General features: G+C 47.7%; 7 protein-coding genes across 7 annotated transcripts; 3 read left to right on the forward strand and 4 right to left on the reverse strand.

The window, feature by feature from the left end:
- Window positions 1–285: 285 nt before the first annotated feature.
- Window positions 286–3,264, reverse strand: LAJ45_11204 (uncharacterized protein; the record flags this gene model as incomplete). Its single annotated transcript, XM_046120714.1, has 3 exons — window positions 286–455; window positions 520–2,884; window positions 3,244–3,264. 3 exons carry the CDS (start codon window positions 3,262–3,264, stop codon window positions 286–288), a joined length of 2,556 nt encoding a protein of 851 aa, XP_045966073.1.
- Window positions 3,265–5,006: 1,742 nt separating this feature from the next.
- LAJ45_11205 (uncharacterized protein) lies at window positions 5,007–6,374 on the forward strand (the record flags this gene model as incomplete). Its single annotated transcript, XM_046120715.1, has 1 exon — window positions 5,007–6,374. One exon carries the CDS (start codon window positions 5,007–5,009, stop codon window positions 6,372–6,374), a length of 1,368 nt encoding a protein of 455 aa, XP_045966074.1.
- A 551-nt stretch (window positions 6,375–6,925) lies between these two features.
- LAJ45_11206 (uncharacterized protein) lies at window positions 6,926–7,428 on the reverse strand (the record flags this gene model as incomplete). The annotated part of the gene is made up of 2 exons (XM_046120716.1): window positions 6,926–7,125; window positions 7,182–7,428. 2 exons carry the CDS (start codon window positions 7,426–7,428, stop codon window positions 6,926–6,928), a joined length of 447 nt encoding a protein of 148 aa, XP_045966075.1.
- Window positions 7,429–11,050: 3,622 nt separating this feature from the next.
- Window positions 11,051–13,014, forward strand: LAJ45_11207 (uncharacterized protein; the record flags this gene model as incomplete). Its single annotated transcript, XM_046120717.1, has 12 exons — window positions 11,051–11,116; window positions 11,173–11,243; window positions 11,318–11,319; window positions 11,385–11,486; window positions 11,554–11,560; window positions 11,634–11,689; window positions 11,752–11,870; window positions 11,953–12,652; window positions 12,709–12,781; window positions 12,859–12,880; window positions 12,930–12,952; window positions 13,011–13,014. 12 exons carry the CDS (start codon window positions 11,051–11,053, stop codon window positions 13,012–13,014), a joined length of 1,245 nt encoding a protein of 414 aa, XP_045966076.1.
- Window positions 13,015–15,114: 2,100 nt separating this feature from the next.
- On the forward strand, window positions 15,115–16,242 carry LAJ45_11208 (uncharacterized protein; the record flags this gene model as incomplete). The annotated part of the gene is made up of 3 exons (XM_046120718.1): window positions 15,115–15,155; window positions 15,550–15,769; window positions 15,892–16,242. 3 exons carry the CDS (start codon window positions 15,115–15,117, stop codon window positions 16,240–16,242), a joined length of 612 nt encoding a protein of 203 aa, XP_045966077.1.
- A 325-nt stretch (window positions 16,243–16,567) lies between these two features.
- LAJ45_11209 (uncharacterized protein) lies at window positions 16,568–16,916 on the reverse strand (the record flags this gene model as incomplete). Its single annotated transcript, XM_046120719.1, has 3 exons — window positions 16,568–16,602; window positions 16,670–16,799; window positions 16,869–16,916. 3 exons carry the CDS (start codon window positions 16,914–16,916, stop codon window positions 16,568–16,570), a joined length of 213 nt encoding a protein of 70 aa, XP_045966078.1.
- A 4,409-nt stretch (window positions 16,917–21,325) lies between these two features.
- LAJ45_11210 (uncharacterized protein) lies at window positions 21,326–22,102 on the reverse strand (the record flags this gene model as incomplete). The annotated part of the gene is made up of 1 exon (XM_046120720.1): window positions 21,326–22,102. One exon carries the CDS (start codon window positions 22,100–22,102, stop codon window positions 21,326–21,328), a length of 777 nt encoding a protein of 258 aa, XP_045966079.1.
- Between the last annotated feature and the right edge of the window lie 1,132 nt (window positions 22,103–23,234).

The following is a 23,234-nucleotide window of genomic DNA, read 5'->3' on the forward strand; positions in this document are numbered from 1 at the left end:
TGGTGAGAGCAATCTAGAGTTTGATTCGACTTTGAAATAAAAGCAAATGCAATTACTACCTGGAATAATCTAATCTAATCTAATCTAATCCTATCCGATATAACCCATCCATTGATATACTCTCGCAAGACAAAGGGAAATCCAAAACACCAAATCGTACCGCACCTCAATAGCTATCGCGAGTGCTCAGGGAGTAATCCTAACAACTATTAAAAGGTTAGTGACAATTCCGCAGGAAGGAAAGTTAGAGATTATACCAAAGGGAACTAATGATGCCCACCACCATCACCACCTCACCACCGCCACCATCACAACCACCGCCTCCAGCCAACCACCACCACCTCCCACCGCCTCCACGTGGCCTCCACCACCACCACTCACCACCGCCTCCAGCTGGTCCTCCACCACCACCGCCGCCCGGAGGAGGAGGAGGTCCGCCCGGAGGCGTGGAGGTCCTAGACCACCACCACCACCACCACCACCACCACCACCCACCACCCACCACCACCACCACCCCACCACCACCACCACCACCACCACACCACCTCCACCACCACACTCCACCACCACCACCTCCACCACCACCACCTCCACCACCTCCACCACCACCACCTCCCCACCACCCCACCACACCACCACCGCCAACCACCACCTCCACCACCACCACCACCACCACCTCCACCACCACCACCTCCACCACCACCACCCCACCACCACCACCACACCACCCACCTCCAGCACCAGCAGCCGCGAGTGCGTCAGCAGCTCTCTTGGCTGCTATCCCGGCAGGTGTCCAGATCGTCCCCTGTAAGAAGTTTGGGTCAGCAACCCCGACACCCAAAGGATACTTCCTAAGGTATTTGGGGTCTAAATCGTCGATAGCATCCTGCTGTCTATCGCGACGCCTAACAAGAGTCTGAATTAGCCTTTGATTACTGGCATCAGTTCTAGGCATATATACCCTCAGTCCTTTGGCATTTATCCGGTGCTTTCCCTCCTCGTAATCCGAATCCTCTGCAGGAATATCGATCATGCTATAATCATCTTCCTCAACGTGAGGGAAAGCCGGGTTCAACGGGGGGGATTCCGCACCACCCAGGTTAGCACCCGCGCCTGCTCTGTGGAGGACCGCCAATATCCTCCGAGGCCTGGCATTGCTGTTCTTCAACCAACCTTCGAGCTCCTCTGAATCGGTAATTTGTACCTCCACCGGCCGAACGGGAGGAACAGCTGCCGGGGGGACATTCTCAATTGCCCCCCAGATAGTCCTGACTGCTCTGCCGGGTGCGGTGTGCTTCAGGATCAAGTTGCATAGCTCGGGGAAAGTTATCTTGGTCAAAATTCCGATGAACGAAGGTTCGTTCAGGGGATCATTCCAGTCATAAGTAGGTGGTGGGACGAGCATAAAGAATGCCCCTAGAGCATCGGGGTCCACCACGGTAACCATTATGGAAGGTCGCACGAGTTCCGGAGGTACTGCACGCTCTTTCCCTTTGCGAGAGCGTCTTCCGGCTGCCTGACCACCGCCGTCATCATCATCATCACTATCACCGGCAGCCTCTTTGAACTGACGGTCTCCCTGTCCCCTTGATAACCTATCCTTCATACCAACATCTGCGATGAGCCACTGTAGAGCACTCGCCAGTGCTCTACGGGCATCGGAGTCACCCCCAGTCCAAATTGGCAGAAAACCGTTGAGGGAGGGCAAGTTCATCAAGTAAAGGCATAGGGCATTGAACGCAGCCATACCGGACGTGCTTTTATTGACCCAACCCACATTTTGCATTTCCGCCTTTAGGCTGTTGCGGATGCTGGTGTACACTTTAGGTAGGTTGAGTAGACCTAAAGTCATCTTCGCTTTGCTTGCTTGAGTCATCTTGAATGCGGTCGAGCTCGGGGATGTCTCTTGAATACTCGGGGATGTCTCTTGAACACTCGGGGATGTCTCTTGGACAATCGGCGATGGCTCGGGTCTAATTAGTCTCTGTCGTACTGGTGAGGGGTGGTCTATTAGTTCGGACGGGCTTGCACTAGAAAATAACCGAGAGGGGCGTCGGGGCTTGAATGTAGGGGTCTCCGGTGCAAGAACCTTCGGTGGAGCACTGACGGGTGCTGGTGAGGGAGTAGTAGAGCCTGCTGGGCCTGTTGAGCGGCCTGTTGCTGGGCCTGTTGAGCGGACTGCACTAGACTTGGACCGAGTGAGAACTTGACTTGGGACTATGGTCTTCCGGGCAACGTTCTTTTGTGGAGCACTAGCGGGTGCTGGTGGGGTAGCACTAACCCTAAGTACGGTCGTCCGTACAAGGGCCTCTGGTGAAGCACTGCTGCGTGCTGAGGAAGCAGTGGAGACTGCTGCTAGTGGGCCTGTTGCTGGACCTGTTGCTGGGTCTTGATCGTCACTTATGTATGGTTCAGAGGGTTCGGAACTAAAGTCGGGAAAGGAGTCGGAATCAGTTAGGGTTGCTCCCCAGTTACTCGGGAAGATCCCTTCAGTGTCCGATGGAGCTAGGTTAGTATTTGGCGGAGTCCGGGTTTCAGTCCGGATTGGTGGAGGTACAGGGTTTTGTTTTCGGCTCTTGTTGATCGGGGTGAACCCGGAAAGCACTGGCGACTGCTTAGGGGGTGTTTCTGGTATCTCCTCCGGGATAGGCTTGACAGTTTTGCGGGACGATTTGCGACCTGAGGAAGTTCGGTGTTTCTTATGTTTTCGGGACGATTTGTGTTTCTTGGTTTTTCGGTGGGTCTTTTCGTTATCGTCTTCGTCTATGTCACGCAAGCGCTTCTTATTGGGAAGTTGATTTGTGTTCTGTGAGCTACTACGGGAGTGCTCTGAGCGGTGTTTGGAGTCTGATAATGTTAATGTATCACTGTGGTGAGTATGGTTCTAAAATTAATTGGATTAGGAGAGAGAAATACCATCTTATTTATAAAGATTGCAAAGGTTAAATCGCTTGAAAACGGAGGAACTTGAAGGATGAGATTTCAATGTTGAAAGCAATGGAAAAACTTGGAAGTGATAGGTAGGGAGAACTTGAAGGTGGTTAGGAACTTCTCACGAACTTGAAGGAAGGGAGGGGTGCTCTTATACCGAGTACGATCAGCTTTTTTCTTGAGCTTATCACGCTTCCGAGAGCACCCACGAATGCTCTAGAAGCACTCGAGGGTGCTCGTACTCAATGTTTGCTTCAATATATGACGTTGATCTAAATGCTCCAGGCGCACTCGGGGATGCTCTGACGGTACCAATGGTGACGTCGATAACATTCTGGTGTTGGGGTTGGTGCTTGTGTTCTTGTTGGTGTTGGTACTCTGTCCTCTAGGAAACTGATTTCGGAGAGAATGTATTCTTTGAGCTCGTAGTCGATATTAGTGTTGAATTTGGCGCTGAGAACACTGTCTCGATCTGAAGAGACTCCGCGAGTGCTCAGGGAGAGAGTGCAGATGCTCAGGCGATAGAATCTAGCATAACTGGCCGCCTGATTGGGGTGGTGGGTGTTTCTTCGTGTTGGTGTTTGATGTTGTATTACGTTGGTGATGTATGACATCAGACTCGTATTGAAAATCAGCCTTGCCGACCGGGGTGCAGGTGAGAGGAGCCTCATTGGCTGACAAATCAAATCATTCGAGCACTCTGCAGCAGCACCTGCAGGAAAGAGCCTCCTCGGCCTTGGCAGAAACCAAATTTTTAGAGCACTCAGGAGTGCTTTGCTAGCATCATGAGACTTCAATGAAATCGTCTTGCCCCTTTGCAGCAAGCGGTACAGCTCCTCCGCGAACTTCGATAAACATCTTCGAACTACACATCCATTTGAAGCAGATGAATGGCTGGGAAACCAATTTTTACTCCTGGAGCGCGATCAAGAGGCACCCGATGACACTCACGACAGCCCGGAAGGCATTCACGATTCTATTCAGATGCCCATGACGACTCGGATAGTTCGGAGAGCAACAGTATCAATTATCATGACCAAGATCCCGATAATAATTCAGATCTGGAATCCGAATCATATTTTATGATGGAAGAGACAGATGGAGATGCAAATAGGCATGAGGCAGCGACAACGATTTACGAGGGTGCTGGGGAGCGTCTCTACCGCTCGGAAGGACTACGACGAATGCTCACAAAACCTTCTCCGATACCCGTGGCACCCATTCAACTCAGCATACGAGTTTAGAATGGCACGTTATTTCATACTGTCGAAGGCCTCACAAGGAAATATCGACAGTTTCTTTCTACACGCTCCGTCAAGCAGTGGCGAATGCTCCTACAGGACTGGGCGAGGTTTTATAAAGAGGTTGGACGAAATGAATGACATATTGGGAAAGGCGAGCTGGCATCATTCGGAGGTGGATATTGGGGGAGAGAAAATCCCTTACTATTACCGGGATCCAATGGTAATTGTGCGATATCTTCTAGGCCAACGGGCCTTTCGGGAGTCATTGGTGTACGCGCCAGTGGTAGAGCATAATGAATCTGGCGAGAGAATGTACGGGGAAATGCATACGGGAGATTGGTGGTGGGAGACGCAGGTCTGGTAAGCCTCACAAGTGCTCTAGAGGCAGTCGCTAATGCTTTCTGGACAGAATACCTTACCGGAGGGGTCGACTGTGGTACCAATTATATGCGCGTCAGATGGCACACATTTGACAAATTTTAGTGGGGACAAGAAAGCCTGGCCCAATCTATCTTACCATCGGGAACATCAAGTCATCGGTCCGGAGCAAGCCCACCGGGCATTCGTTAATTCTCCTAGGGCTACTGCCAGTCCACCTAAGCTCGGGAAGAACTCACTCGCTAATTCCGCTTTACGACGTCAGAGTCAAATGGCGCTGCATCGCGCCCTTGGGGAGATCTTTCAGAGCATTCGGGAGTGCTCTCAGGAAGGCGAGCTAATCGCATGCGCCGACGGGTACCAACGTCTATGCTTTCCGGTGTTGTCGGGTTGGATCGCTGATCAACCTGAGCATTCAAACTTACAAAATATTAGTACTAGCTCTTGTCCAAGATGCGAGGTGGAATTCCACAGTCTTGGGAGCACTCGCCGGAGCCCTACGCGCGATCACGAGGATTACAGGGAGAGGGTAAAGCTATTCAGGGAGAACCCGGGAAACCTGGGACCGGTGGAATACCTTGTCGCGAGATCAGTAAAGACACTCTTCAATGCTTTCTGGGGTATGCCGAGGGTTATCCATACGATCTCAACAAACCGGACATTCTGCACAATATCTACCTAGGGATGTTGAAGCACATGATGGAGTGGGTTCAGGCTTTCTTGAAGAAGCACAATCGATTGGAGGAATTTGACAAGGCTTGGGCCTCGATTGCGCCTTACCCTGGACTGGCAGTACTGAACAAGGCATATCGTGCCACAACCCAATGGCAAGGGAAGGAGATGAGAAATCTGGGGCGGGTCGTTCTTGGAGCACTCGCGGCTGCTTTGAGAAACCCGGGGGTGGCTGTCAGGGGCGACTTTGCAAAGGCATTGAAATGTGTACGAGGCTTAATCGACTTCCACTTAATGGCGCAGTATGGGAGTCATACGACGAGCACACTGAATTATATGGAGAGCTATCTCGAGGATTTCCATAAGCACAAGGATATCTTTTTAGAATTCCGGGCGTACAAGAGGACGGTTAAGGATGCGAGAGATCGGACAAAAGCTGTGAAGACCTCAGGCTCCCAGAGCGCTCAGCGAGGTTTGGAGGAGATTCGCGAGATACGGGAAAGGTCTCACTTCAACTTCATCAAATTGCACGTGTTAACGCACTATCGGGAACATGTCGAGCGCTTTGGGAGCATTCCCCAGTACTCCACCGACATCAGCGAACTCGCCCATGTACGTCAGGTAAAAGAGGCATACGGAGCATCCAACAAGGTCGATGCTGCAACGCAGATACTGGACTATGGGGGGCGGCGGTTGGCGTTAGAGATTCGAATGCTGAATCTGAAAGACATTGTTGGAGGTCCTGAGAGCACTGACGACATCCTTTGGAGCCATCGAGATAACCTGAAGGAGTTACTTGAGATTTTTAAAATCGAAGACCGGAAAAAAACACCAAATGAACGATCCATAGTAGAAGGCCGACTGCCTCTAAGGCGTCTTTGCAACCCCTCCACGAAATCGGAAAGACTTTTCAATATTGCGGATGGACTGCAAATAAGCCATACCACGTTATATCGCCTGATAAAGGAGTATGCAGAGGATACGGGATGCTCTCAAAGCTTTGCCGGAAGCTCTGAGAGCATTTTAGAGCGCCGGGTGGAGATGTTCACATGTTTGCAGGTTCCGATACCAATCTTCCAAAGACCTGAGGTGTACGAGTTCACAATATCAGGTGTACGGGAAACGCGGCTTTTAGGAAAGGGAAAATAAGAAAGGATTGGGTATGGGTGTCGGTAGCGTCCTCAGAGGAGTGGGGAGTGTTTCGGGGACGCTTACCAGGACGTGTCGAGGCTTTGTTCAAGCTGCGGGACAGTGGGGGGCGAGCACATAGACTATGTATAGTGGAGCTACTCGAGGCAAAGGATCGTGGTATCGCTGATAGCTCACATGGGCTCCTGAAGGTTTGTAGGAGGAGGAGGAAGAGGATGTGGGTCGTTAATATTCGGAGTATATTGGGAATGGCCCATTTGTTTGAGGTGGAGACTGGTAATTGGTTGGTAAATACTAGGATAGACTTGCGTACGTGGAATGAATTTAGTTGAATACTTGTAAAGCCGTGAGGGCATTCTTGAGTGCTCTAGGAACGTTAGACCCAATTGGACTCTCTAATTCAAAATTCGTGTCGTTCTGCTATGCATGCGGATTGGAAGAAGGAGGTAAAGTTTCGGCCGCTCAGTATCTGAGTCTGGCTATCCAGCAAGCTCGCTCCAGGAGGTCAATGCCAGTCCATGTTTGCTGCTTATGCATGGACATTGAGCTTTTCAGACGAGCCGTACCATGGCCTCAACCTCAAGGCTAATTATGCCTTTCACGAATCGACAGAAACATACACGTCCGTCAAAGGTTGGGTAGTCGTCACCAGTATACAGGACAGTGCTCGTATCAGTATCCCGCGACTGACCGTACAGCGGCGTTGAGGATACCCACGTTAGATATCTTTTGAGGGACTGGTGCGGCCTTCCTATCCTTTGAGGACGGTGTATCAATCCAAAGGAGCCCAAGTGAGGGTTGCCTCACCTTGAGTGGGTATGACGAATGCCTCAGCTCTGTGAGCACTGGTGAGTGCTCTGGGAGTACTCGCGGAAGCCCTCGCGGGAGCGTTCGCGGGAGCGTTCGCGGGAGCATTCGCGGAGCATTCGCGGGAGCGTTCGCGGGAGCGTTCGCGGGAGCATTCGCGGGAGTATTCGCGGTGCTGTGAGAGCATTCGCGGTGCCGTGAGAGCATTCGCCGTGCCGTGAGAGCATTCGTCGTGCCGTGAGAGCATTCAAGAAAACTGTGAGAGCATTGGGAAGTGCTCGCGTGTACTACTGACGTAATCAAAAGAAGCAAAAGTTCCTAGGTGCTGTGGGCGGAGTCACTCCATCCTAGCGTCTCCGGAGGGGGAGGGAATCTCATGGCGGCCCAGGCGACCAGAGCATTGGCGAGTGCCCTCCGGACGTGAGGCATATCTCCTGGCGGTCCCAGAGAGTGGGACGGTCCTGCGGCGGAGCCTGGCGCGAAGGTTGTACTCTGGCGGTGCCGGACGCGCTGGGCGCTCGTGGCGCAGAATGCCCGCCAGGACGTAGGGGCTGCGCCCTGGGTAATAGGCGAGCTTGCTGATGTTGTTTCTTGCTAGTACTTAGGATCCCGACCAGCTCTTGACAGAGATTGCGCGATTTGACTCGGACGGAAGTTCGTCCGAGATGTGGTAGCAACTCCTCTTGCCTCTCATAGGAAATAGTCACTGTGCCCCCAACTATTGACAGTCAGACTGCGATCAGAACAATGAATCTGAATAAGGATGCTGAACTTTTATAAGAAACTCCGTAATGCCCTAGGTTGGCCTCTCAAAATTATCGGATCTTTATCAGCGAAAAAACCCCTTAAAGTTATTAAGTTTCTAGACTACAAATAACGATCAAACAAACAAACTCTATCTTTCTATCGAATGCGCCCTATCATAACTCGTTCGTTCCTTTTTTACCATTTCTACCTGATAGAAGTCACGGTCGTGTCCTATCATAGCACCCCCGTTACAATACCAGACAGTTGAAATGGCTCCGTTATATGAAAGGCCTCTTATATGGCTTGAAAGACCTAACAACCACAGAGACGAGGGCTGACAAAGTTAACTATCTACTCGAGAATAATCGTTTCATTAGTGACCCGACAACTATGCCGTAAGAGCTACTTTCAAAGTTCTGTGGGGCTTTACAGGCTATTTCAAAGGCTCAATCATCATGTGTAAGGGTCTAACATCTATTAGACAGGTCGTGGACACTTTTGGGCCACAGAGATCGTTGAAGTAATATTTCTAAAATATAACAATGTGACAAAATACGTGTAGAGAAGGATCCTAAGTCCATAGATGATATATCTCCTTAATTCATCTGTATAGTTTGCACTGCTATTTGGTTTGTTTTGCGATGTTGGACAACAGGTAATTATGTGTAAGGAATGTACTTTAAACACTAGCCAAATAACGATATCTTGTGTAATGCTTATCAAGCCCTTTAGGAGTCCCGACATACTAACTTTTGCCTAGTCACGTACGCCAGAATGTTTAATATTTGGAGAAAGAATGCAGGAAAACCAGCTGGGGACTCTGGAGGTAATAAGAAAGTCTATTCAAAATAAGGTAAAAACATTAGACGCGCACGCAATTGATGGAGACTGATAGTCCTGTAGATTGAGGAATTGCGAGGCCCTCGAGAGATGATATCCAAAATTGGAAGGGAAGAGGACGATGTGCAGTTGGCAGCAGACATTGCAGCATGGAGGGCCGCGAAAGTGCGCCGGAACGCTCAGCGGGACCGGACTATATTATTGGGGACTGATGATGCCTCAGAAAACCCAGTGGTGACGGGGAGGGATTTGGGCGAGGCCAATGCTCAAGAAGCCTAGACAAATGCCTCTGGCGATGCGTTGCCAGGGATAAATGATTTCGTGTGTTTTTGTGCGATGTTTTTATTTATTTGAAGGGATGCTTTCGTTATTAGGTAAAGATGTGGGAAATTGTAAGCTATTATTAAGGAGTAATCAGATTCGGAGGTTATGAAGCGTTAGAGCCTCTCAGAAACCGAATCAATTGGGTAACACCTTCAAGAGTAGTGATCACTCTCAGGAGCCTCTTCCAGGGCTCAATAAGCCTTAGGGGGTATAGGGGGAAGTGTGATAATTTGACTATGCTCAGAAGACCGTAAGAGTAGTGCCAGTGCCAAAAATAGGGTAGAAAGATAATAGGAGGGCTTGGTAGGCCCTCTAGAGAGTGTAGAAGTGGTGCGAATGCCAAGAATTGCATCGGGAGACTACAGGAGGGCTTGTGGGCCCTCAGAGAGGGTGAGGGGGGTGTTAGTACCAAGAATAGGGTCAGAAGACCATAAGAGGGGTCGGTACACCTTCTGGAAAGCGTGGGAGGGTGGAGCACAAATCTACTAACTAGTTCACTGGCATGTTAATGCAGGAGGGATTGGTGGGCCCTCTGCCAGTGGAGGGCATGGGCGATAGTGCTGGGGTAGGGAATTTGAATAGCTTCCGGAGACTACTAGATAGCGTGATAAGCACTCGTGAAAGAGCGTGAGAGGATGAGTCAGGCTTCTGACTCACTCCAGTAATCCAGTGGTAATAAGTTGGAGGCTCGGTAAGCCTTCTAAAAGGTTTTCTAGTAGGCTGTGACAACCCTTTGAGGTTTCGCATTACTGCACTGGATGAAAAAACCTGTTCAGAGAGCTGTAGGCAAGAATCGCGCCTCAGAGGATCTCTAGAGATTTGGTGGGGTGATATTGAGTCTCCCGGAGGGTTTGAAAGGCTCAGGAGGCCATTGTAGCGGCGTTGCGAGTCGTACAGAGTATAACCAGATATGATGAATGCAGGCTCTAGAGAGGGCTGAAGTGGCATGCTGGAGGATTGCGAGAGCCTCTTGAGCATTCAACAGCAAGCTTAACAATTTCTGTAAAGTATCTCCTGAATCTCCAGAGAATCAAAATCCGTTTTGATTTCTCAGGAGATCCTTAGGAGACTCAGGAGACTGTTGGGAGGCTCATGAATATGTACAAACTTGCTGATGTTAGCGAAGGCAAAGGAGGCCTCCAAACGGGCCAACCGCCTCCAGAAAATTAAATTTGGTGGGGTGTCTCCCAACTTAAAGCCTCTGGTGTCTCCTGAAGACATGCACGGGTTGCTGATATGTTCTCCGCGTTGAGCATCTAGAAGGCTTAAGTGGCGAAGATGTTGGTGTTGGTCACGCCGGTAAGGTCTTCATCAAGCTCTCCGAACCTCATTTGTGAGAGGATAGTGACTATGTCAGGGGTGGGCTTGGCATCGTGGTGAGGGTTGAGGTCTAAGTGATAAAAACTTTTGGGCTTGTGTAATGTGGTTGGAACACAGTTTATGGTGGTTAATTTCAAAAAATAAATAAGTAGCGGGTTAAAAGGTGCACAACATGTTAGTATACTCCACTACCTTTTAGAGAACTTTTGCGTGACAAGTGGGCCCATCTTGCATCGCCAGCCGACATTTGCAGTTAGCTTCTACAATTTGTATGGTGAGCCACCAATCGCCACATGTCGTGAAAACGTAAGAAGGGATCAGAATCTGATAAGAAATAACACGTATTCACCGCAGCATTCCCTTATCAGATTCTGATCACTTACCCTCAACACCCGGTACATACCTACATGTATGTATATGTAAGCAGGCTCAGGTAGTGCTCCAGAACGGGTCCACTATAACATTGTAAGGGAACAGGCCGATAAAAGAACTGCGTCGGCCAATTAGGGAAGGGCGAAGGAAGAACCCGTTAGGCCGGATCATCTATTAGACAAGTCTCGATTCGAGCCGCTGCTCATCATCACATCAGCAACACTTCTATTGAACTTCTATTTCTCTGGTCTTCTGTTTCCACTTATATGCTCTTCTCCTTCTGCTCCCCCATCCTTTCCTTAACTTCGGCATCAACTTCTTCAGCGACATTGGTAAATACACTTACTGTGTTACTTTACCACCCCGTTCTTCCTTTTAATACTACCAGCTACGGTTATTTGCCTGTGTTGTCTCTGTTTCCTTCCGCACCCTGCATTGCAACCCCTCCAAACTAAACCTGTAATTCCACCTACTCTCTTCTCTCTCTTCGCATTTGTTTAAAACAATTATTCACAAGCGATCCACTTGTGAAGTAGTTTGATAGATCAGACAAAACGTTTTCACCACGCTTTCTTAAGTACTCCTTCCGGCCTTTGCTAGGCGTTTCCGGTGCCATTACACTTCTTTGGACCCAACAGAAACAACTACACAACTCGAACTTTTTATTTGGCAAATCATCTTCAATGCACAGCAAGGTCGTCAGTAAGTTCGTCCTTATTTGATTGGATTCTCTTCTGGCTGCGCACATACTGATTTTATGCCGCCTCAGTTATTGGGTATGAGTTGCTTACCCCGCCATCGCGATGTCACGGAATTTAACGTTTCCCCCCCTTTCATTTTCCATTATAGTTCGGGCCCTGCTGCCCATACAGCCGCAGTCTATCTAGCTCGTGCAGAACTGAAACGTTTGTCTTCTCATTGAATACTGCCTTCAGTGGACTAATTAACTGACCTCGACATCGTTCAGCCGTTATGTACGAGGGAATGCTTGCAAACGGGATTGCCGCCGGCGGCCAATTGACTACAACAACTGATGTTGAGAACTATCCTGGCTTTCCAAATGGGATTAGTGGTCAAGAACTTATGGTAGGGCCTCCAATTTTATACGAGTTGTATCACTCGTTCCCCAAGAAGGCCGTACGGAACTTACATGTGATATATTCAACAGGAAGCCATGAGAGAACAAAGCGCAAGATTCGGCACTGAGATAATTACAGAGACAGTATCCAAAGTTGATTTGTCAGAGCGACCATTCAAGTACTGGCTCGAGTATAGTGAAGATGCTGCGCCCCACACCGCCGATACTCTCATTATTGCAACTGGTGCATCGGCGCGACGACTTAACCTCCCTGGTGAAGAGAAATACTGGCAAAGTGGCATCAGCGCCTGTGCTGTCTGCGATGGAGCTGTACCAATCTTCAGGAATAAACCCTTGGCGGTGATTGGGGGTGGCGATTCGGCTGCGGAGGAGGCAATCTTTTTGACTAAATATGGGAGTAAAGTGACGGTCCTGGTGCGAAAGGATAAGCTTAGGGCATCTAACATCATGGCTAAGCGTCTCACGGCGCATCCAAAGGTTGAGATTTTGTATAATACCGTGGCCACAGAAGCAAAAGGGGACGGCAGGCTTTTACAAAACCTCACAATCAAAAATGTTGTGACAGGCGAGATTAGCGAGTTGCCAGCCAATGGGTTATTTTATGCTGTCGGGCACGAACCGGCTACCTCCCTATTTAAAAACCAGATCGCCACCGATGAGGACGGTTATATCAAAACAACCCCTGGTACTTCATACACCAGTGTCAAAGGTGTTTTTGCTGCCGGGGATGTGCAGGATAAACGGTATAGACAGGCAATTACAAGCGCGGGTAAGTGTTCTGTGGTTTTTGGACTCGGTAGTTGTATATTCTAACTAGAGGTTTAGGCTCAGGATGTATTGCAGCATTGGAGGCCGAGCGACTGCTGGCGGAAGAAGAAGAGGATGCTTCAGAACCTATGTATATCTCCAAATTTCCTCTAGTCGAACCACTAACTATAAATTGCCTGTTACTAATATATGACTTTGGGCTGTTAGTATCGAAGCAAAAAAGAGCGAAGTCAATGGGGCCGCACCACAATATAAAACTAATCCTATGATTTAAAAAGTGGAAACTAGAATCTTTTGCTTGGTATTAGAACGTTGTGGGATTTTGTATAAATTAGGCTGCTGATAAACGGCCTATAAAGCTAGTTGTAGAAGAAAGGATGGGCAAAATAAGATTTTCTCTCAACAGTTTGTCTTCATCTTGCATGTTTCCTTCCTCACTTGCATTTCAAAGGTAGAAACTATTATTTGGCGGTTCAATAGATGTATCTGTAGTAAAGTACGAGATTTCAAATTGCTTTGTGGTGTCCTGGGGTTACAACTTTATTCAAACAGAACTGATATAAATACACACTGGTGGGAGATAAACGCAGAAGAAGATACTCACTCTTAGAGCGTATTTACTAACAGTCAATTCTGGCAATTGAAACTCCACTCTTCAAAGCCGGCATTCACAAGCGTCAGTTTTGGCTAGGGTTGCTTGCCAGGCGTGAAATAAGTATGTCAGAAGGATACCAAATACAGTTACAGTACACCATGCAATTATAATACTGTTCTTGCGGCTTGTAGAACAAAAGCACTTTGATACATCGATTGAGCGTAGCGCGTCGGCCGGTACTACGAAATAGATTTTTAGTCGTTTAAAACTCAACTAAGCAGAGTTATCGAGTGATACGACGTGAATAGCAACGTTTGAGAGCGGCTCTCTCATTAATTGCTATTGTTAATTCATTTATTGAGTACGCTCATTAAGGTTAGCTGAAGGTTACAATATTAACAAAACAATAACTAAGTTCGAATGAGTTGATAGGTTAAAAGCTGGATTCAATCAGGACTGGATATTATTAATATGTAATGTACTTAGGCTCTGTTCGGACAGACATCCAATACCATGGTATTCACTGCGAGTAGGAAGGTGTGATCGTATGACCCAAATTATTGGGTTTGACACCACAAAATACCATTGTTTTCACACATACCTCCAGAGGTATTTATTTCCTGTTGTCAAATTCCATCCGAACACTTTCTCTTTGGCGAATACTTAGTTTTATCTCAGAGCATGATACCATGCAACCAAATTTATCACAGTATTGAATGCTGTGGTTAAGTCTCTAGCCCCCAACAAGCCATGATCACCCCAAGCTTAGGAAGGTAGAGAAAAATAGTCAGTCTGGGTGGGCCATATTATGAGCATCTCAGGAATTCAAGCAATAAGGGAGTGTTATATTGGTGGTATATATATACATAAATTAATGACGTAGGTATGTATATTCATAGACATCACTCGGACGAGAATGCGTATCAGATGACTTACCTAAGCCCTACAGATCTTAGGGCAATGGCATCATACCTTGTCCGAAGAATAAACAATGGGTTTGTATGAGAATTGAAATTCACAAGGGATTGTAAAAAATTATCAACCCCTGAAGTCTGAGAAGCGATAGCTTCTAGAACATGACTGTATGCATGGTCGATCTTAAGCCACGAGTCTTGAATCACATCCTCACGTTCTCTTTCCTCCCCCTCCTTGCCTCGTGCCTCTCCCTTCACAAGTACTTGTGTCTAGTATTCTCCGTCCTGCGCGCAATTCCAACAATTACCCATCATTCAGTCCAGTTTTCGATACACATCTCAAGCAATGAATGCTTCAAAACTGCTTCTTAACCCAGCAACCCAGCGATCTTTCATTCTTTCTTCAGTACATGATTCAAATCCCCCGAATAATTACTAAATATATTTCATCTCTTTTTCTGACAACATTCTAAAGCCAATCGCGGTTCGCTTCAATCTACTATTGGGATATCTGCTAGCCGACAGTTTTTAAGATCATGGGTTGCTCACGACCGGCCGGCTTACATCTTGTTTGCTTCTCAACGGTTTTTGAATACAGAAACATCTACTCCTAGTAGTAACACAGTTATACCCCCCCCCGGTTTCGATGCTCAAGAGGCTAGGAAGCCATTAGCTCGAGATGTTGTCACAGAAAAAGTACACCTAGGTGAAACGACTATTCCTTCAACGGCTGTGAAACTGGGGCAAATTGGACTACCCCAGCAAGGTCAGAGGCAGCCGATGGCAAAGAAGTTACCGTGGTCCCCGCAATCAATGGAAAATCCCATGATAAGAAAAAGGAGGAAAAAAAGACGACTGTGTGGCAGAAAATTTAAACATGGGGTGCAGCACTTTTGGGATGGGACAAAGCTTCTCGGTGCCGAGATTAAAATATCGTCAAATTTGGCGCTGAAAATGGCAGCAGGCTACGAGCTCACCGGAGGGAACGTCGTCAGGTATGTTCTTCATGATCTAATCTCTTAGTCGTCATTCGACCTAACATCGTTGATACAGCTTGAACGTACAGTCAAGGATCTAGGCCGTCTTGTTCCATTCTCCGTTTTCATAATTGTACCAGCCGGAGAGCTCTTCTTACCCATCGCACTCAAAATATTTCCAAACTTACTCCCTAGCACATATGAGGATCAAAAAGCCAAAGATTTGAAGTCAAGCAAGCTTCGCTCAACTCGCAAGGACGTCTCAAACTTTTTGAGAACAACTATGCGTGAAGGCGGCATCCAACTAAGTGCTAAGACAAGGCAAAGAGAAGAGTTCGCGCAGTTTTTTCAAAAGGTGTTTATTATACAAATATATATTTTTAGGACGATGCCTAATCTCTCTAACAATTAGATCGGTCGAGCGGAGAATCCCCCAGTCACGAAGATGTGATAAAGTTTGCAAGATCTTCCGCGATGATCTTACTCTTGATAATCTTTCAAGAGCTCAACTTGTGGGCATGTGTCGTTACATGAATTTGAATACATTTGGCACGGATGCGATTCTTCGATACAACATTCGCCACCGAATGCGACAGATCAAACGTGACGACCGTGCCATCTCTTACGAAGGGGTAGATTCGCTATCCGTCCCAGAATTACAAACTGCTTGTGCATCCCGGGCATACGCACCCACGGAGTCAGTCCGGGGCGACTAAGGGACGACCTTAACACTTGGCTTGAACTTCGCCTGAAGCATGGGCTCCCCTCTACTCTTCTGGTGCTATCCAATGCATTCATGTATCAAGGAAAAGAGAGTGAGATTGAATCTCACTATGATGCATTGGTTGCTGTCTTGAGTAGCATTCCGGAAGAACTTTATCATGAAATTGAGTTGGAGGTTAACACTGCAGAGGGAGCAGCAACCAACAAGCAAAGACTGGAGGTTTTGAGGGAGCAGCAGGAGCTCATTGAAGAGGAGAATGAACAACGATCTGCGGGCGAATCGGCCTCTAAGAGGAATGTGAAGGACGACCAAGACATCGACGAGAAGGAAGATGATAAGAGGACACCTGATGAAGAAGCTAGCAAACGCACAGTCGGGTAGTAGTGCAGAGAAAGTAAGTGGTTCTTGAGAAAGCCAACCAAACGTGAAGTTGTAACATACATGTGTACTATTCATTTACTAATCCAAAGTTTCATTGAACTGTAGAGGTAATTTGGATAAGGTTACACGTATTGGACCATTCCACAATATTCGGGTTATCTAGATTGGCTATAAACTTGTACGTTGGAATTGTAAATATAGAGTTTAGGGTAAATTAAGTCAAATAGAAGCAATGGCGTGGTGACCGCTGCATGTAATTTCCATAACTTTATGCATACACTTCAAACGAACAGCCCAAAAATATAACACGTCCTAGGAACAAATTCTAGTAGACAAGGCTAGCTGTATCACTTAGGAGATCTGATACTAATCGTAAGCTCCAGCCTTTCTGCAACGTAGTTTACGTCATTCTGCTTTCGGACCAAACTTTCTCGGGTGCCCTGTTCGGACTGTAGGGTCAAAAAAGATTCGGCACGAGTCAAGTCATCATCCTCCGTTTTCATGGACGATGTCCTGGTATAGTTCGGGGAAACAAGATTCAAAGCGTCGACTGCACTCTAAAATACAAAAGTGAAAGTAAGCATAACTGATTTCGGGTGGAATTATAATCTCGGAGGGCCAAATACAATAGTCTTCAGACTTGTAAGATCTGCAAGAACCTCTGCAAGCTTCATATTCGTGAGAGTTTCGAGAAGAGGTAGTATTCAAGTGAGATCCGTTGTTCTCCTTAATCACAACACGCCACTATCCCTTGGGTGTCAGGCCGAATCGCAATGTGTTACCGAACCTGATATGTTAAAAGTGAAAACTGGTGAATAGGGAGATTTAGCTACAAACGACAACTAAAAAAGATTGGAGGCTGGTGAACACTTATAGGATATAACTAAAAGGAGTTTTAGCCAACCATACACCGATATCCATAAGCCATGTATTATTATCTGAATTTTAGAAATATACTTAAGGACAAAATCAAAATCTTGTGTTAACTTGCAAAAAAATATGATTTTGTTTGTGTGGTTGTGAATCTGACCTTACCGAGCTCATTATTTTGTTGAAGGTGCTGCTTGCACTATCCCATTTTCTCATCTTATAGTTATCGAGAACCCTTGGTTATGGAAGATATTTAACTGAGGTACCAATGATCGATAACCCCTTAGAACCAAACATGTGGCGGGTTGCTACGGCTACAACCCCAAAATTCCTGTAAATTCGCTTTATAGTTATGGAAAATCCGTAGCTAAATCTCCCTAATATAAAAGATTTCCTTTCTCCGGTGTTGGGAATTACATTCTGTTGGCCAAAACTATGTGATATAGATTTGGCAAGGTTGCTCATCAGCAAAAAATGGGTTTCGCCAGGACGAACTTCCACGCCCAAAACCTCACAAAATCTCATTCCGCTGCCCCAAAATGTGACACGTAGTCTTTTGCGTCTAGTAAGTATACAAAATGTGATATCTCATCTTTTAACGCCTATGGCGCGAGAAGGCCTAGAGGTGTTATGGTCACTGGTAGACCGTCCACCGGAGCTCCCCTTGGCTTCGTGGCCATCCACTATTGATTTCCTTGGTCGGGTTCAGGTAGGCATCCTGCCTTGACGAATGGATTTTAGGTGAAGTAATCGTCACACTAGAAGTAAGAAGTATGAAATGCGCAATGGAATACTGCTGAAGATACAGTAATCCCCTAAACTTGAACAATACTCTTGATTATTGTTACCGAGGTCTAATCAAAGATATACTTTTAAGGCTCTGATTTCGCCAATGATTCCAGCTAGTCAGGGAATGGCTCGTTACTTATATCCCTCGTCGTAGCCACGAGGCCTATCTAGTAAAGGGTAGGCCTACATCATAATAGATTACTAGTACTTATAAATGAGATCGTCTAAGTCCGCCAACCGATAGCCGATGTAACGGGGACAGTCTTTCCACGTATCGCTAGAATCCGATAGAAAGATTTGGCCGTGCAAGATAGAAATCAGGTTTAGATTATTCCTAAAGATTTATCGCTAATAACTGAATAATCTTTAAGGGCTCTGCTACCGAGTAGAATACTTGATAACCTTTTTGATGAAGACTGGAGAAATCGGGTAGTTGGGCGGAGAGGATCCTGAGTACTTATACTCCAAAGGATTCCGTTCCCTGCTCATACTCCCTTACTAAGATCCGGTGATGCCTTTTAGCGGAAGGGAAGCAATACCACCGCTACCCCGCTTCTTTCTTAGCGTTAGCGGGTGCTCCCGGTTCCGAAGGCAACCACCCTTAGTCAAAGACTTTTGTAACACCTGCAGCCTGAGTTGTCACACAACCAGGACCTGCATGGAATGAGCTCCGCTCAGGTGTAAGCCTAATCCTTGCTATAGAGCTTTCGCTTATTGTAGACTTCACAGGCAATGCCCCTGACACTACCGGCGGACTTATCATGCTTGGAGGATGTAGATGATCACCGAGCACTCAGAGCTTCACTCTGGCTGGCCTTCTAGTCATTGGCGAGGCATAGACTCATCAGTCATCACTCCCATCAATAGATCCTCTTCCTAGCACTCAGAATGTAGTTGCTCTGACAGCTGGTGTAACGGGGGTGCCTTGAAGGGGCGCGACCGTGACTTCGATCAGGTAGATAGGCAGAAAGGAATTCGACAAGCTATTCTTTCGGCTCGTTCGATGGAAAGATAGAGTTTCATTTGTTTGATCGTTATTTGTAGTCTAGAAACTTAATAACTTTAAGGGGGCTCCTCGCTGGTAAAGACTCCCTGATCCCCCCGAAACCAAGCTGGGGCAACCGAGTTCCTTTATGGAAGTTCGGCGCCCCTTCCTTCATTACCTCTTTCCTTTTTTCACTGGCCGTCCGCCTTTCAAATAATCTGGGGGCACCACCTATTTTCTATCAGGGGGGAGGAGAAGAGTTGCTACCACACCGCGGACGAATTTTCGTCCGAGTCAAATCTCGCAATCCTTGCCAAGAAAAGGGTCGGGATCCTAGGAACTAGAGGAAACAGCCGACCAGACAGCAATTGCTTATTCAGAGTATTTAGAATAGATTTGGGTGTTTTTAAAGCAAAGGTTTGCTTTGGTAGTTTGGGTCGCACTCTTACTCCCCCCAAAGATGCACCGGGCTGAAACAGGAGGGTTCCGGCGGTTCGACGCTCCGGGGGTTATTTTTGGGGGTCTAAAACGTGTTTATTTTGCAGTGTTTCCTCAACTCCGCAATGCGTTCATTCAACCACCCCAAATGGACCGGAGCATCGCCAGGATCCTTTCTGACGTGGTAAAGCATATTTTCCGGGGCATCGGCTGCAAAGTTATTGCGCCTCAAAGGTTGAATGCCAAGGTAGGGTAACTTTTGTTTGGGGTTACCCTTCCTTATTTGGTCTGCTCGTCCTGCTGCTCTAGTTTTGGTCCAGTCGTCTAGCTTGACTTGTAAGACTTCTTGCTCGCCAGGATCTCTACCCTCTATACCAATAGAGGTAGGGGCTCATCTGCCCTTCTCTTCACCCATCGATGAAGAACCAGCTGCGGTTAACCTAGGGCCGTATGGCTTGACTGGTAGAACAGGTATTTTTGTAACAGCCCTACTGTGGCCCTGTTACACTACTCCTCCCTCCGGTAGACTCGTCCCGAGTCTAACCTAGGCTTTTTGGTATGGTATGTTATGAGCATACAAGAAAATGTAGCTCTAATAATCATTCCATACAAACTCAATGTAACGGGGACAGCCTTTCCTCGTATCGCTAGAATCCGAGAGAAAGGATTTGGCCGTGCAAGATAGAAATCAGGAAATCGGATAGTTGGGCGGGAAGGATCCTGAGTACTTATACTCCAAAGGATTCCATTCCCTGCTCCTACTCCCTTACTAAGTTCTGGTGATCCCTTCTAGCGGAAGGGAAGCAATACCACCGCTACCCCGCTTCTCTCTAAGCGTTAGCGGGTGCTTCCGGTTCCGAAGGCAACCACCCTTAGTCAAAGCCTTTGTAACACCTGCAGTCTTGATTGTCGCACAACCGGGACCTGCATGAATGAGCTACCGCTCAGGCGTAAGCTTAATCATTGCTGTAGAGCTCTTTACTTATTGTAGACTTTCCCAGGCGTAGTCCCTGCCACTACCGGCGGACTTATCATGCTCAGAGGATGTAGATGATCGCCGAGCACTCAGAGCTTCACTCTGGCTGGCCTTCTAATCATTGGCGAGGCATAGACTCGTCAATCATTGCTCCCATGAATAGATCCTCTTCCTAGCGCTCAGAATGTAGTTACTCCGACAGCTGGTAGCTAACCACACTGCCGGTACTTGCATGTCACTGTGCAACTGGCTTCTATCAATAACTCTCAGCATGTAACCGGGCCCTGTGTGTACTCATACACCAGACAGTTGAAATGGCTCCGTTACACTCTATTTTTTGCATCCATTTCTATTGACAAAGGAAACCTCAAGTGAAACGTGTGACCTAACAAGGGGAGACTCGTTTTCTCCACGCTTATCCCAGAACACTCCGTCGTCTCGGTTTCCCGCACTTTCCTGTATTACCATGCGTCCCATGATTTTCGGGGATACTTCGCATGGAACTCTCGGAGTGGCTCGTCTGCCATTCCTTACAACAATTTGTACGGTTCCCAAGAGTCTTCTGAGAGATAACCCTCCCAGGTAATCCGATATTGCACGAACTTCTTCCCACGACCAGCCTGCTGTCATTGGCTATCGGCTATTTTCTTGAGAACGTAACTGCCTTCCCCTTGAACCTCATCCGGAGGTGGAAGCAGTATAGCTCGTTGAGGGTCCAGCAGAGATATATGGAAGATATCATGAATGTTCCACTGAGTGGGTAGATTCAGCCTGTAGGACGCGACGCCAAGTTTCCCGACAACCTCAACGGGACCCATTTTTTTTTTTGGTGGTCTAGCTTATTTGAGGGTCACTTGGTTAAGATGTTGCATCGGTCCAGCATCACCTCGTCCCTAACCTTCAGTTCTGGAGCACTCATCTGTTTCTGATCATACCATTTTTTCTGCTGTGCTTGTGCCGCGCTGGACGCGTCGAAGTTGTCTAGTTTCCGTTTAAGTGAGGGCCAAGTGGAATCTGGTTGAAACCTATAGTTCGCGTAGAATGGCGATGCTTTGGTTGACTCTTGGGTGGCCGTGTTGTAGGCGTACTTGGCAAGCGGGAGTAACTCTGCCCAATCGTCCCGCTGACAGAAGCAATAGTTTTTTGAGATACTGTTCTAGCGTTAGGTTGACTCTCTCAGTTTGCCCGTCAGTTTGAGGACGATATGTTTCGAATCTAGAGTCCTGATCGGAGATAATCTCCTCAGGAAGTCCATGCAGTCGCCATATCTCCCGGAGGAAGATTTGAGCAAGTTCTTCGATGGTTGCTTTGGTGATAAAGTCCATTGAAATGGAACTCCAAGGAATAGAGAGGACCTCTAAAGGTTGCAACATCCCTTTCTTCTTGTGTGTTTGAGGCTTTAGCGCGTTGACATGTATCGCAACTCTGAACGTATTCTTCCACATCCTTGTCCATCTTTTGGCAAAGGACAGTGCCCGAAGGCGTTCTGCCGTTTTGAATTGTCCAAAGTGACCAGCAGTCTTCGAATCATGTAGGGCGCTCAGGATCTTGAGCTTCAGTTCCCGATGATTTGGAATGTACCACCTTTCCTTATAGAAGACGTGTCCGTCCTTTAAAGTCAGGTATCGGTTCACCAGATTCCCAGAGGTGTTCTCAATGGCTTTTTTCAAAGAGAGGTACTCTGGATCTAAGGCTGCTTGAGCCCAGATTTCATCCAGGAGCACCGGTGTGAGTTTGCAGATTTGGGCTGATCTTGCACATGCTGAGTTGATCATAACGATCGGGTGTTGGACAGAACCCATTATAAGTTGTCCTGGCTTAAACAAGAATTTCAGGGTCTTGATGAGCCTTACCCCCCTCTTTAAGGGCGTGGTCCCAACGCCGCGACAAGATGTCTGGTTTGGCGTTTTTAGTTTTCCAGGGCGGTATACAACTTTGAAGTCAAACTCCGCGAGGTTGGCCGCCCATCGAGCTTATCTCGGTTTCAGCGCCCCCCCCCTTTTTTTTTTTTGCTGGTTGGTGACGACCGTGACCGTATCTTTGTAGGAACGCAGAAGGTGACTCCGGGGGTGGTGTACCTCTATGGGATTCCGGGGACAACCCCTTGGCGAACCCAGGCTGGAGGAAACCCAGAGGTGTAACGGAGGTAAAGCGAGCCCAACTCATGCCTAGGTTCGGAAATATGGGAACTGAGGATCTTATCATCCACTAACTGACCCTTGGCTGTGAGGGTAAGGGCCTTCCATTGGGCTGCCGCATCATCCCTAGAGATAGCTTCGCCAAAGGCTGCTCTGAGAGCATCCACAAAGGAATCCCAGCACTTCCATTTCTCATCTAACACCACAGACATCCCAGCTATCCGGTTGGCAGAAGCTTGGTCAATGGAGCTGTGGTAAGCCTCATACCAGTTGGCTGGGGCTTCTCCTTCCATCAGGTTACCAGCATATCGGATCCTAACCTCTTCGTAGGTAAAGAACTGGCTTTCAATGGAGAAGACATTCTCACATTGCCTGATGAAGGTCTCCACATTGTTTGCTTTGCCATTGAACTTGGCCTGAGGGTGTGCCTTTGGTTCTCGGGCCCTGGAGGCAGCGGAGGGGTGTGAGGGGGCCGGAGGTCTCATGAACTGTGTCATGGAGGCCAGGAGCTCTGTCTGCTGCTTCTCCAGCATCTTCCTGAGGTATCTCCGCCATCCTCTCCTATCTCCATACTCAGGCTCCGAATCTGAACTATCTGAGTCCCCTCCCGGGTTGGGATCGCCACCAACCGGGGGGACTATTCCATTTTGTCCACCATTACCCGCTGGTTCTGGGTTCTGGTTTTTTCTCCACCGGGTGTTTCCCTCCGGCTGGAGGTTTCCCTCCGGCTGGAGGTTTCTCCTGGGAGACTTCGCTCGTTGAAGCATGACACAATGGCACCTAACTCCTTGTCGTG

The sequence above is a fragment of the Morchella importuna genome, assembly GCF_003444635.1.
Source record: "Morchella importuna strain M04M26 chromosome Unknown Morimp01GS060, whole genome shotgun sequence".
Lineage (NCBI taxonomy): Eukaryota > Fungi > Ascomycota > Pezizomycetes > Pezizales > Morchellaceae > Morchella > Morchella importuna.